We start from the raw sequence: 14,682 nt of genomic DNA on the forward strand, positions 1-14,682 counted from the left end.
CAATATTCAGCCTTGACGTACTCCTATCCCTACTTGGAGCCAGTCTGTTGTTCCATGTCCAGTTCTAACTGTTGCTTCTTGACCTGCATATAGATTTCTCAGGAGGCAGGTCAGATGGTCTGGTATTCCCATCTTTTTAAGAATTTTCCAGTTTATTGTGATCCACACAAAGGCTTTGGCATAGTCAATAAAGCAGAAATAGATGTTTTTCTGGAACTCTCTTGCTTTTTCCATGATCCAACAGATGTTGGCAACTTGATCTCTGGTTCCTCTGCCTTTTCTAAAACCAGCTGGAACATCTGGAAGTTCATGGTTCACGTGCTGCTGAAGTCTGGCTTGGAGAATTTTGAGCATTACTTTGCTAGTGTATGAGATGAGTACAATTGTGTGGTAGTTTGAACATTCTTTGACATTGCCTTTCTTTGGGATTGGAAAGGACACTGACCTTTTCCAGTCCTGTGGCTACTGCTGAGTTTTCCAAATTTGCTGGCTAATTGAGTGCAGCACTTTCACGGCATCATCTTTTAGAATTAGAAATAGCTCAACTGGAATTCCATCACCTCCACTAGCTTTGTTTGTGGTGATGCTTCCTAAGGCCCACTTGACTTCGCATTCCAGGGTGTCTGGTTCTAGCTGAGTGATCACACCATCATGGTAATCTGGATCATGAAGATCTTTTTTTCTATAGTTCTGTGTATTCTTGCACCTCTTCTTAGTATCTTCTGCTTCTGTTAGCTCTGTACCATTTCTGTCCTTTATTGTGCCCATCTTTGCATGAAATGTTCCCTTGGTATCTCTAATTTTCTTGAAAAGATCTGTAGTCTTTCCCATTCTGTTGTTTTCCTCTATTTCTTTGCACTGATCACTGAGGAAGGCTTTCTTATCTCTCCTTGCTATTCTTTGGAACTCTGCATTCCAATGGGTGTATCTTTCATTTTCTCCTTTGGCTTCTGTGTCTTCTCTTCTCAGCTATTGTAAGGCCTCCTAGGACAACCATTTTGCCTTTTGCATTTCTTTTTCTTGGGGATGGTCTTGATCACTGCCTCCTGTACAATGTCACGAACCTCTGTCCATAGTTTTTCAGGCACGCTATCAGATCTAATCCCTTGAAAATATTTGTTACTTCCACTGTATAACGTAAGGGATTTGATTTAGGTCATACCTGAATAGTCTAGTGGTTTTCTCTACTTTCTTCAATTAGTAGCCTAGGAATGCTTAAACCATCCAGAAAGCATTTTGCTTACTCTGTGTTATCTGTGAGCAACACTCACAGTATCTGGCTGTGTCAAATGAAGTTACAACCAAGGTTTGCTATTGTTGTTGTTTAGTGCTAAGTCATGCCTAACTCTTTTGCAGCCTCATGGACTGTAGCCTGACAGACTCCTCTGTCCATGAGATTTCCCAGGCAAGAATACTGGAGTTGGTTGCCATTTCCTTCTACAGGGGATCTTTCTCACGCAGGGATCAAACCTGAGTTTCTTGCTTAGCAGGAAGATTCTTTATCACTGAGCCACCTGGGAAGCTCTAACCAAGTTTTAAAGCCACCTCAAGTCTTCCTTCATTAAACTTACTGGAAAGGAGTTTAACCACATTATGTGTAATTCAAAATATGTTGACAGTCCATGAGTAGTTGTGAGTGCAAGAGAAAGTGCTTGAAACTTCAGAACTGAAGAATGGGTTTGTCAAAATAACAAAATCACATTGGAACCAAAACAAAAATTGTTTTGTTCCTTTCCAGAGAGGAAATCTGCAAATAAGAGGGCCTCAAAAGCGACTTTTAGCACGTACCTTCTCACGAGCACATTTGTGAGCACGTACTAGAATCCTTACCTTTCTTCAGTCTGATGTTACTTTGGCTGAAGTATTTTCAGAGGGCACTTCTTATGATTCATTGTTCTCAGAGAAATCATAGCTTGAGATGACTTTATTTTATAAACCTTTTCCTGTAATAGCTAGTAAACCTCCACCACAGAAAGTCCTACTGTATTCCTTCAACAGCAAAGGCATTTTCTTTATCAAAGAATGATTTCATGTTTTTCTGTAAACGCTATTGTTACTCTATTTAAACTCTGACCCTGAATAACAATAAAACAAGTAAAACCTGTAGTAAAACTTCAAAATAACCTCTTCTTTTAAAAATGCTTTTAGTGGTTTTACACAAACAGAAGCAGTAACAAAGTAAAGCACACACTGCAAATTACTTTGCCTAATTTAAATACCAGTGATTTAAAATCTCCTTTTTAAAGTGAAGTACAAATAACTTATGATACTATATGAGTTCCAGGTATACCAGAGAATGATTCGATATTTTTAGGTTTTATGAAATGATCACTCTGGTAAGTTCAGTTACCATTTGCCAACTAAGTTATGACATTGTTTATTGTATTCCCTATCTTGTACATTATATCTCTGTGACTTATTTATTCTATAACTGGAGACTTGTAAAACATACCATAACCAGGATGTTCTCTGTATCTAAGAGTGTTTCCATTTTTACTGTTTTTTTTTCAGTTTTTTTTTCTTTTCCAGATTCCACATATAAGTACAATTACACAGTATTTGTCTTTCTCTGTCTGACTTAGACCATGTAGCATAATGCCTTGTAGGTTCATCCATGTTGTCATAAATCCCAAGATTTCTTTCTTTTTATGACTATGTTACATCGTAAATATTTACCATATCTTCTTTATACTTTCATCTATCAGTGGACACTTAGGTTGCTTCTCTATCTTGGTTACTCTAAATAACGCTGCAATGAACATTGGGGGTGCACATACCTTTTCAAATCTGTGTTTTGTTTCCTTTGGATCAACATCCAGGAATAGCAATGTTGATCTGTATGGCAGTTCTATTTTTAACCTTTGTGGACTCTCTATACTGATTCCCATAGCGGCTGCACCAATTTAAATTTCCATCCACCATTCATGAGTGTTTCCTTTTCTCCAAATCCTTGCCAATACTTATTTGTTGTTTTTCTGATAATAGCCATCCTGACAGATATGAGATGATATCTCACTGTAGTTTTGATTTGCATTTCTCTGATGATTAGTGATGCTGAGCTTTTTTTCACGTGCCTGTTGGCCATCTGTATGTCTTCTTTGGAAGAATATTCATTCAGGTCTTCTATACGTTTTTAATTGGATTGTTTGCTTTTGAAAATAAATGTTATTATAATAGTTATATGAGTTCTTTGCATATGTTGAATGTAAGCTTCTTATCAGATACGTCATTTGCAAGTATCTTCTCCCACTGCGTTTCTTTTTTGGTTTGTGATGGTTTCCTTCACTGTGTAAAACCTTTTTAGTTTGATGCACTCCCATTTATTTTTGCTATTGTTGCCCTTGCCTGAGGAGACAGACCCTGCCCCCCGCAACTCTCTCACAAATATTGCTAAGACGAGTGTCAAAGAATGTAATGTCTATGTTTTCTTCCAGGAGTTTTAGGTTTCAGGGCTCACATTTAAGTTTTTAATCCATTATGAATTTATTTTTATATTTGTTGTAAGAAAATGGTCTGGTTCTATTCTTTTGCATGTAAACCGTCCTGTTTTCCCAACATAAATTATTGAAGACATGCTCTTTTCCTCTTAGTATATTTTTGCAGCCTTTGTCTAGATTAATCGGCGCATGGGCTTATTTCTGGACTCTATTCTGTTACATTGATCTATGTGTCTGTTTTTGTGCCAGCACCATACTGTTTGTTTTTTAAAAAGGCACTCACTCATTTTATTTTTTTAACTAATTAATTTATTCTCTGCTGCTGTGTGTGGACTTTCCCTAGCTGTGCTGAGTGGGGGCTACTCTAATTCGGTGTGTGGGCTGCTCTTCACTGGGGCTTCTCCTGTTGCCAACCACGGGCTCTAGGCACACAGGCTTCAGTAGCTGTGGCGCATAGGCTTATCTGCCCCACAGCATGTGGAATCTTCCCAGACCAGGGACTGAATCCACATCTCCTGCCTCGGCAGGCGGATTCTTAACTACTGGACCACTAGGGAAGTCCAGTACCATACTGTTTTGATTACTGTGGCTTTGTGGTATAGTTTGAAACCAGGAGTTGTAGCCAGCACCAAACGTCTCTTCAAACATTTAAGGAACAAAAACTTTTCAAAGGTGCACTCTTGGCTGTTTCTCAACTCGCACAAGACATTTTTGGTCTAAGGCCCATTATTTTTAACCAGTTGTCAGAGGGAGAAAACGATCACTGAGCTTAGAGTCTGACCTGGAATTGAAGGCATATTCAAATTTCATTTTGGATAATTTAGCAAATCAAATAAATCATCTTAAAGGACAGAGAAGCATGGAATAATGTTCAGCATCATGAATTTTATCATTTAATTTGGTCTTTTAGTTCATCAATAGCATGGAGTTAAATAATCCTTTGCAATTTATAGAGCATTTTCATATCTTCTTTGATTTTAAAGGTTAGAGATCAGACGCTGCAATTCAGATAACATTATTTTATTGTGTGACTTTATTGGTGTAGTCAAATTGCATGTCTTATCTTCCACCTGCTCTAATGTTCTTGGACAGAAAAAAGGTAGTGACTGTCTCTCAGGGAAGAAACGGCAAGTGTGATGATTAATGAACAAAATGCAGCCTTACAGGAATCTGCTTCACTTACAGACGCACTCATCCTTCCTCAGCTTTATGGTTCTTGATTATATGTAACTCTGAGAGCTCAATACCTAACCCCTCCTCAGAACCTCTTTATCAAGCGGTGAAGCAAGAGCAAGCATCACCGTTGTTTTATTGCTAGAGAAATGGACCCATAAACAAGCACTCATGGAGTCAAGGGTGGAACCCAGACAAATGAAAGGCTTTCACCAGACATTTACCAGAATTGATGGGCGGTTTCCCAAGCCCTGAAGTAAATAGGCCAGTACGACCTTGGCCGCTGTTCTGGGTCCTTTTCCTCCTGTTTCCCTCTAGACATCTATTGTCTTTAGGCTCTCTCCACCTTTAGTTCATCGCAAATCTTCTCCTTGAGGCAGGAAAAGAGTATCACCTTGTTCACCCTAAGTTCTATAAGCCTCTTGGGAGGTTGTGTTTCCTGTTGCGCCAAGTATCAGCCCTTACTTTTGGAACCCAGAACCCTGGGTGTTGAGTGAGGAGTCCCTTCAGGTGGATGGCGAGGAGAGGAAGCCCCTGGATGCTCGGGTGTAAGGTGAGGGCACCATGGGGTAGCAAGAGAGGGCTTAGGAGCTCTGCTAAGTCACTTCAGTCGCGTCCGACTCTGCAACCTCATACGCGTCAGCCCACGAGGCTCCCCCGTCCCTGGGATTCTCCAGGCAAGAACACTGGAGTGGGTTGCCATTTCCTTCTCCAATGCAGGAAAGTGAAAAGTGAAAGTGAAGTTGCTCAGTCGTGTCCGACTCTTCGCTACCCCATGGACTGCAGCCCACCAGGCTCCTCCGTCCATGGGAGCTCTGGGGCAAGTTTAAATACTGCCGCTCCTCACCGCCCCCCGGAAACCTAACCACTTTCTGGGCCTCAGTTTACTCATCTGTCGGGGGGACCTACTCTCCCGACTGTGAAGATTAGAAAAGAATAATGCGGGCCCTGCACCTGGCTTGCTTGCTAGGTTAATTCAGCTCTTCTCTCCCCACCCTTGGCAGTGTGTTTGTGGGGGAGGGGTGCCGGAGAAAGTCGCCCTTACTGCTACGGTGATCGCGTCCCCTTTTCAAAATTCACATCCTCTTCGGAGGGGCCCTTGTTTGGCAAGCGGGGTCCCCGCCAGGTTTACTACGCCTTACACCCGACCTGGGGGCTGGGCATTTGGTCTGAAAAGGCGGCTGGGGACGCGCAGAAGGCGCCAGAGCGGAGCAGGGGCGGGGTGGGCGGACGGCCCGGCGGATTCCCGGAACCTCGGCGCTTTCGGTTTACTTAAGGGTTGCGGGGAAGGGGCGCACTCGGCCGGCCGGTGGAAGGAGTCGCCGCGCGCGCCGGGCCTGGAGCCCGCAGTTTCCGTAGCCCCTGTAGCCCCCGACTGGGCCGCGTCTGCGTCCCTCTCCCCCTCGGCCCTGTCTCCCCGTCCCCAACCCCAAGCCCCCTGCGCGGTAGGTGCGGCGCAGCGGGCGGGCGCCCTCCCCGGCGGCGGCGCGGTGAGCGAGCGTGGCGGTCGGCGTCCCGCGATCCCGGGCCTCCGCGGGCTCGCGCGTTAACCCGGTGCGGCGCTGAGAAAGCGAAGCGAAGTTCACGGACACTCGAACCCCAAGGTACCTGCCAGGTGGCGGTCTGGGGGGCGCGGGGGCGGGGTGAAGTGGGGCTACATCGGGTCTGTTTATCGCCTGGAGAGAGAAGCTCTGTCCAGGAGCGTTGCAGGGAAAGTCATCACCTGCTCCTCCCGCTGGCTCGGCTGCGGGCAGACGCTCGAGCGATTGTTGACGGCGTGATTTTAGCTTTACAAAATAGAGGAATATTTATAAATGGAGCGGAGGAGCACTGACAGGAACTATTGGGATGCGTGTTCCTTGTACTTTTCTGTGCTTTGCAAAGTCCCCCCGCCCTTTAGTAAATAGAAAATAATTCCATGTATGAAGTGTAGCTCACCGCGCGATTGCGGGTATACCTGCCTTGCTTCAGACTGCTTGCTGCTGCTGCTGCTGCTGCTAAGTCGCTTCAGTCGTGTCCGACTGTGTGCGATCCCATAGACGGCAGCCCAACAGGCTCCCCCGTCCCAGGGATTCTCCAGGCGAGAACAATGGAGTGGGTTGCCATTTCCTTCTCCAATGCATGAAAGTGAAAAGTGAAAGTGAAGTCGCCCAGTCGTGTCCGACTCTTAGCGACCCCATGGACTGCAGCCTACCAGGCTCCCCCGTCCCTGGGATTCTCCAGGCAAGAACACTGGAGTGGACTGCCATTTCCTTCTCCAATAAATATATATAAATGTACATAAATATATACATATATGTATGCTGCTGCTGCAGCTGAGTCGCTTTAGTCGTGTCCGACTCTGTGCGACCCCACAGACGGCAGGCCAACAGGCTCCCCCGTCCCTGGGATTCTCCAGGCAAGAAAACTGGAGTGGGTTGTCATTTCCTTCAACCCACTCCATTGTTCAGACTGCTTTGTTAGGAAAATAACGTAATCCGTGGTTTTCTGGGACTTTCTCTAGCTTTCAGATTGAAAGGAATTTCTCAAATTTTTTGGAGCTTGAATACACACTGAGCCTCGCAGCGGAAGTCCGCTGCCACGCGGCATCCGACGCAGCAGTTTTGGCTAGAAACAAGCCAATCAGGCAGAGTGGGAGAAAGACGCCATCTCTGGGGGGAGAAAAACCTGAGCCTTTACTAAGCCTTTCCTCCCGCTGATTTTGGTTTTTACGACTCTCTTAGCAAGACCTGTTGCTTAACTGCTGATTCTGCTGAGCGTTGCGCTTGTCTTCAGAGCGAGACTGCTGGATGATGACCTGGTGCAGAGGGTCAGTGCTGTTTTTTGCTGTGCTTCCAAGTTTTCTCTTCCTTTCCTGTTAGCTCAGTGTCAGCAGAGTTATTGTGTTGATTTGTTAACACAAGTATTACTGTATGCCACACATCATTCCAGTGTTTTACAGCTTTTTGATGTCAGAGAACATAGTTTACCAGCTTTGATAATAATCTCTCAACTCCATTTAGTTCCGTAAAAATCAGGTGGTTTGTGACCTCCCAGTTGGCTCAGATGGTGAAGAACCTACCTGCAATGCGGGCAGATCAACCTGGGTCTCCACCCAGGTTTGATCCCTGGGTGGGGAAGATCCCCTGGAGAGGGGCATGGCAACCCACTCCAGCATTCTTGCCTGGAGAATTCCGTGGACAGAGGACCCTGGTGGGCTACAGTCCATGGGGTCAACAAAGAGTCAGACACGACTGAGTGACTAATGCTTTCTGACTTTGTAAAGAAAATATTTGTTATATGTTTGAATAGATATTAGATGCACATGGTATAAAATCCCACAGGTACAGAGTGTGCAGTGGAACACCTCCTTTCCACCCCTACCCCAGGTTCCCGAAGCTCCCTCACTATTAAGCTCTTTGTTCTTAGGTTTCTTTGATAACTTAGGCCAAATAGATTTGAAAAAGCTACTTTTGAGCACCTGCACACTAGCGATTATTTAAACGAGCCACCAATTTTATCATTTTGATTTTTTTGTTAGTGTCTTTTTCTCCTGACCACTCTGAAATGTCAGAGATTCAGGTCACTTTGTAGAGGGAACTTGCAGCTCTGGAAATTAATGAATAGCTTAGTTTCTAAGTTCCCTGAAGGCTGAGACCATGGTTCACTAACTTTGGAGCTCCCTAATCAGCCACCATAATTACTAGAGACATGCCAACATACGTACATGAGGCTTAAGGATAACTGATGCTCACTGTAATCTGGTGCTTCACAGCCTCTTCTATGAGGAGGCAGTAACAGTGCATTTTTCTTCTGAACACTAGATTCCTGGTGTCTTGCCAGTTCTGGCACACCCAACCCGTGGCCCTCTTCCCTGTTGATTGGCTGCTATAGTTTGTGAAGTAACTGGTGACGGAGTAGTGATGTTTGTAGTTGGCAAGAGTGTGCATTTCTCCTGTGTTTGAATCCTCCTTTTGGCAGGGCTTTGTGACCTGGGCTACCTAGCTAAACCCTCTGAGACTTAGCTCCCTCATCTGTGACGTCGTGATTTTGGCGGGTTATTTTGAAAAGCAGATAGTATCAATAACCTCAGATATGCAGATGACACCACCCTTATGGCAGAAAGTGAAGAAGAACTAAAGGGCCTCTTGATGAAAGTGAGAGAAGAGCGAAAAAGTTGGCTTAAAGCTCAACATTCAGAAAACTAAGATCATGGCATCTGGGCCCAGCACTTCATGGGAAATAGATGGGGAAACAGTGGAAACAGTGTCAGACTTTATTTTTCTGGGCTCCAAAATTGCTGCAGATGGTGACTGCAGCCATGAAATTAAAAGACGCTTACTCCTTGGAAGAAAAGTTATGACCGACCTAGACAGCATATTAAAAAGCAGAGACATCACTTTGTCAACAAAGGTCCATCTAGTCAAGGCTGTGGTTTTTCCAGTGGTCATGTATGGATGTGAGAGTTGGACGGTGAAGAAAGCTGAGCACCGAAGAATTGATGCTTTTGAACTGTGGTGTTGGAGGACTCTTGAGAGTCCTTTGGACTGCAAGATCCAACCAGTCCCTCCCGAAAGAGATCAGTCCTGGGTGTTCATTGGAAGGACTGATGCTGAAGCTGAAACTCCAATACTTTGGCCACCTGATGCGAAGAGCTGACTCATTTGAAAAGATCCTGATGCTGGGAGAGATTGAGGGCAGGAGGAGAAGGGGAGGACAGAGGATGAGATGGCTGGATGGCATCACCGACTCGATGGACAGGGGTTTGGGTGGACTCTGGGAGTTGGTGATGGACAGGGAGGCCTGGGGTGCTGCAGTTCATGGGGTCGCAAAGAGTCAGACACGACTGAGTGACTGAACTGATACTGATGTATAAAGAGCTAGCACTGTGCCTGGCATATGAAAGGCATACAGTAAGTGGCAGTCTTGTTACTGTTGGGCTCTGTAATCATTTCATATATTCATAAGAAAGGTGAGTGCGTATGTTAGGGAACATCATGGGTCAGTAACTGCTTAGAAGGCGGGTTGATTTGCTGCTCATATTATAAGTCTCTATGGTTGTTTTTGGCCCTCGCCTTTGAGACCCCATGCTTAGCTGTTCCTTCCGTGGCACTGACATGGCATACATGGAAGGAGGAGAGACAGGTCCATCTACATAGTGGTTTTTAAAACCTACCCTTGGAAATAAGCTTCCATGTTACTTCCATTCACATTTCTTTAATATGGTTGACACTGGAGTGGGAAGGATCATTTTTGCAAAGGGGCAGAACCAGTAGGGACAGGTCTGGTAGTGAGGGGCAGCAGATGGTAACACAGTCTACCTCATTGTTGGAGGGTCACAGCTGTGAAACCAGAAGTTCATCAAAAGCTGAGAACTGATTCACTTTATTGATTCAATTTATAAACCAGAATGTCAGATTTTTCCTCTGCAGTGAATAATGTACCTGCCCTGGGTAACTAGGCATTAAGAGCCTGTATAGGGCAACATTTTCTTGAGGGTGGATTTGCTCAAAAGGCTAAATTCTAAGCTAATAGGTTATACAAAGATCACAAGAACAAAAGTTAGGTGCTACCAAAAGACAATATCCAGAATATACTGTGTTTTAAAATCCAAGTCTCCTTTTGGAACTGTTATTGTGCAAAGCCCAAGAATGAATTTGAGTGATGGCAGTGTAGCCCAGACAAGGCGGAGATCATGATGATAGATTCTTGCTCTTTTTAGGCTTTTTACTTTTTAACAGCAAATTCTTTTCTTGTCAGCCACTAATTGCATCATCTCATGACTTGTTATAATTATTCTCCTTTAAGCTGTCTGCTTCTTGAATAATGACTTTATGATTGTAATTAAAGTATTTTCAAATCATGGTGATTAACCAGTTCTCCCCGCAGTGTGTTAATTCTTGCTGCCTTTGGTTTCATAGCAATTTTTATTACCCTTGCCCCAAGATTTTGAGTATTCTTCTCTTTTTCTGCTTATAGCTGGGCATTTGTTGTCTGATTGGCTAGGGCAATATGATATAATAATGTCAAGAAAGAACCTATTATGAAAGCAAATTAAAAATGTATTTCTAAATCAATAAAAAATTTTGCTTTGTTATATCATTTGTTGAGTAAGTCAATAAACTGAGTTTGATTTTTAGCAGTACAACTATGCAAAACAGAAGAAAAGACTGTACTTTAAAAGCAAACAGCATGGAAAAAAAAATTCTGTTTTTTTCCTGTTTAGCAAGCATAATTTTGATAGCAATATCTAATATAGATGGCAGACAAAACCCAGTAAAACTACAGATTACCTTAAGGCTGTTGCTCCCCAAACCCCACAGTAAATACTGTACAGTATTTAAAGAATGCAGGGAGCACTCAGTATCATTCCATCTACTGATGTAATTTACCACACCAGTTTAAAGGAATTCTATGCAGCTGTTTAAGATTGAGGTATATTTACAAGTAGAGATAAATGGAAAAAAATCACCCACTTGTATTATTAACTGAAAAAAATGCAAGGTCTAGAACTAAATACAGTATGTTCCTATTTGTATAAGAAAATTTTTCCTTTGTAGAAAATGTGTATGTCTTTGAAAACAAAGTTTTGCTTGTTGTGTAAAGAATTCTGTAAGGATAAAACCAACTTTCAGTTGGCTCTGAAAGAGTGAAAAAAAATGATTAGGTCAGAGAGGGAAGATACTTAAAAAGATCCTTTTCAAGTGTTTGAATTTTTAAAATCATGTACATGTAATTCTTTTAAAGCGAATTAAAATGGCAGTTTTGTGTCAAACCTTTCACAGATTTTAGTAACTAACTGCTGCTTAAACTACTCCACTGACTATTTAAGGTGCATACCGTGAAGTGGAGGGAAGGTCACCACAGGGCCATGCACTCTAGAGAGATGTGATTAAGAACAGTTAGATTGTGCTGCTTGGGGTAAATGACAGTTTGTCTGTCCAGTCATTAGGAGCCACTGACAAAAACAAATAACTCCAGTATGAGTACAGACTATGATATTTAGAACTACCTTGTGGAAATTGATTATTTTTTAAATTAAAAAATTATAGGATAAAATAAACTTTTAAAGCACTTACTATTTTTACCTTTACCTACCAGAAATCTAAATCAGGATATAAAGGACAAATGTTGCAGTTACTTGTTTCTAACGTCTACATTTCTTTAGTCAGGACAATACATAGTAAAAATCACAGAAGCCTTTCTCTGAGTATGACGGTTATTCATATTGTTCCACCCAAAATACAAAATTCATAATACATTAAATTTTAATTTAGCTAGTAAACTGTAGGTTTTCCTTATATGTATATCCTGAGGATTTAAACCAAAGGGATTCTTTTTTTAAAAAAAATTCATTTATTTTTAATTGGAAGATAATTGCTTTACCATGTTGTGTTGGTTTCTGCCATATATCAACATGACTCAGTATACATATTTCCCCTCCCGCTTGAACCTTCCTCCCACCTCCCATCCCCAAAGAGATTCTTTATTCCTGATTTTCTTTCTAAAGTACAAACAGCTGTTCTATTTGGTCTGGGCCCAAGTCATCCTATTTAAATGAGAAAGGAACTGAAGTTTCTATATGCTTCCCCCCACTAAATCATTTTATCAATAATCATTCCTTGTTATTGTCCAGATTATGGTCTTACTGTCAAATTGGAAATGAAAGAGAAGAAAATAGAATGCACTAGTGCATATGGGGCTTGGTAGAAGATTTCACATATCTACTAGTTAAATGAAAGCATCTTGCCTATGTATTGTTTTCTTGAAGTCTAAATCAGTTACCTATTGGAAAGCTTTTCATCAAAATATTGGAATCCGAGATCTCAGAATCTGATCTCTGGGGTGAACTAATGTGCTGATTTAATTGTTGCAGGCAGGTCAGATTCCGGTGCTCATCATGTCCAGTTTTGAGGATGTGGACACAGAAGAGACAGTAACTAGTCTCCACATGACTCTTTACCATCCTGGCCACCAGCGAAGTGGAATATTCCAATCAATAAAGTTTTGTAACCGAGAGACACTCCCCACCAGCGAAGTGGTGAAATTTGGCCGAAATTCTAGCACCTGTCGTTATACCTTTCAGGACAAACAGGTTTCTCGAGTTCAGTTTTCTCTACAGCTGTTTAAAAAGTTTGATAGTTCAGTTGTCTCTTTTGAAATTAAAAATATGAGTAAGAAGACCAATCTGCTTGTGGACGACAAGGAGCTGGGCTACCTAAATAAAATGGATCTTCCAGACAAATGCCTGATTAGGTTTGGCGACTATCAGTTCCTGGTCGAGAAGGAAGATGGAGAGTCATTAGAATTTTTTGAGATTCAGTTTTTTTTGTCGATAAGACCACTCCTGCAAGAAAACAAGTGGCTTCCCCAGAAGCCCACACCTGAGTGTGGCAGCTATTCACCCTGTTCCATTCAAAACAATTCTCCCATGGAAGCGGGTGAAAATGAGTGGTAAATGCTGAAAGCTAAGAGAATTATGAAGGACGAAGAAGTCTGTACTCGTTTTATAGGCATTCCACTTGCTACGTTTCTTAGTATAGTATTTTACTGTCATTTGTTAAAGCTAAGTTTGAGATCTGGTATTATTGTTTGAAGTCTGCAAATTGTGTTAGTAGTTGATTGAGTCACCCATTGCATTGTTGGATGTATGAAGAATTTTTCTTAAGTGTATATATGTGAGCATGAATGTACAACGTGTATTCTTCGTGATGAAGGAACAGTGTTCTCAAAATAAGGTTATGTTCTTTTCTTTTTATGCCTGATTTTGTTCCTATGTTTTGTATTGTTTCATTTTGATTTGTATGTTATCGTCTCTTGGTTTGGTCATGTTATCTCACAGCAGCCATTTGTTTTCAAGGTCAAGGCTACAAGCAAATTATTATGTGTGTTGTAGCCTGTTGGCATTTATAGTACCAGAGTATTAGAACAGGGCATGTGTTTTAGTGTGTGTGCCACTGAGGTTTTAATATGGGAAGACTTATTTGAGCAATAATACCTTGATTTTCTGTGTTTTTTATCTATAGAATTATAGTGTTTATTCCCAAGAATACAGTTCTCCTTTTCTATATTCAGTATCTGAAACTGATACTTTAAACATTCCAATGAACCACTGTTTAGAATTATTATTTTGTGTACTAACTTTTAGTTTTTAAATGTACTACAGGGTTTTTAACTCCATGAATTCAAAATTTTAACAACAGCTATGTACCTAATAAAGTCAGAGTGTAATTCTCTAACCATTTTCTTTGGAACTCTTTCTGAAGGAAGAACTGTTGTCGACGTCTGTAAGGGAGGAACGCAGGAGGCCACTGGCAAAGGCTGTGAATTCAGATGCGTCCCGCTGTGTCCCTCAGCGCATGCTGGCTCCGTTCCCTCTGTTCCTGCCTCCACATGGCGGCACGTGGCCAACAGTGGCTCCCAGATTTTATACGTTACTGATCAGCCACCTGAAGACAGCCTTACTCTCAATTCCAGTCCAAAGAAAAAGGGTCAGCTTAGGGCACATGCCCATTCTCCCGATCAACTCTCCTCAGGCCACGCTAAGTCACAGCTGCTCCAGTCAGTGATCAGGTGCAAAGGAAAAGCATTTTCTCAACAAATGGCCACAGTGGGTTGGGGTCTGAGGTTAGACAGTCTAGGTAAGGTATGACATGGTTTGGGGGTGAGGGCAAACAAAAATATTGGTGTCTGATACTACGCACTGCAGCTAAGTTGTGAAACATTTTCAGTTCTCAAGGGCTCATTTGTCCCAGGAAGTGATTTTTCTCTTGGGCTTTTTAAGTAGAGGGGTGTATTAATTGGTGCCAGTGTTAAGGCAGTGTCTTCTTGAACCTGCAACTTTATGACAAGAGGGGCTTTCCAGTGGTGAAGTCTCATATGCTATATGATTATATAACTACATTCTAGAAGATCCTGTCTCTGCTATCTACAGCATTGACTGATCTGAGGAAGCATTACTTTTATGCTCTAACATGAGTGTAGTATTTAATTAGTAGGCCTTGTAGAAAAATTAGTGAGTATTTTATTACCAGGAGATAACGATAATTACATACGTTGTGTGTATATCTTTGTCGCTGCTTCTATGTTATCT

The 14,682-nt window shown here is 42.2% G+C and overlaps 1 protein-coding gene across 1 annotated transcript; it reads left to right on the forward strand.

Moving 5' to 3' along the window:
• The first annotated feature begins 6,185 nt into the window (after nucleotides 1–6,185).
• TIFA (TRAF interacting protein with forkhead associated domain) lies at nucleotides 6,186–13,047 on the forward strand. The gene is made up of 2 exons (XM_052642328.1): nucleotides 6,186–6,214; nucleotides 12,466–13,047. The coding sequence occupies exon 2, from the start codon at nucleotides 12,490–12,492 to the stop codon at nucleotides 13,045–13,047; it is 558 nt and encodes a 185-aa protein (XP_052498288.1). The 5' UTR covers nucleotides 6,186–6,214; nucleotides 12,466–12,489.
• Nucleotides 13,048–14,682: the final 1,635 nt, after the last annotated feature.

Source organism: Budorcas taxicolor, chromosome 6, assembly GCF_023091745.1.
Source record: "Budorcas taxicolor isolate Tak-1 chromosome 6, Takin1.1, whole genome shotgun sequence".
Lineage (NCBI taxonomy): Eukaryota > Metazoa > Chordata > Mammalia > Artiodactyla > Bovidae > Budorcas > Budorcas taxicolor.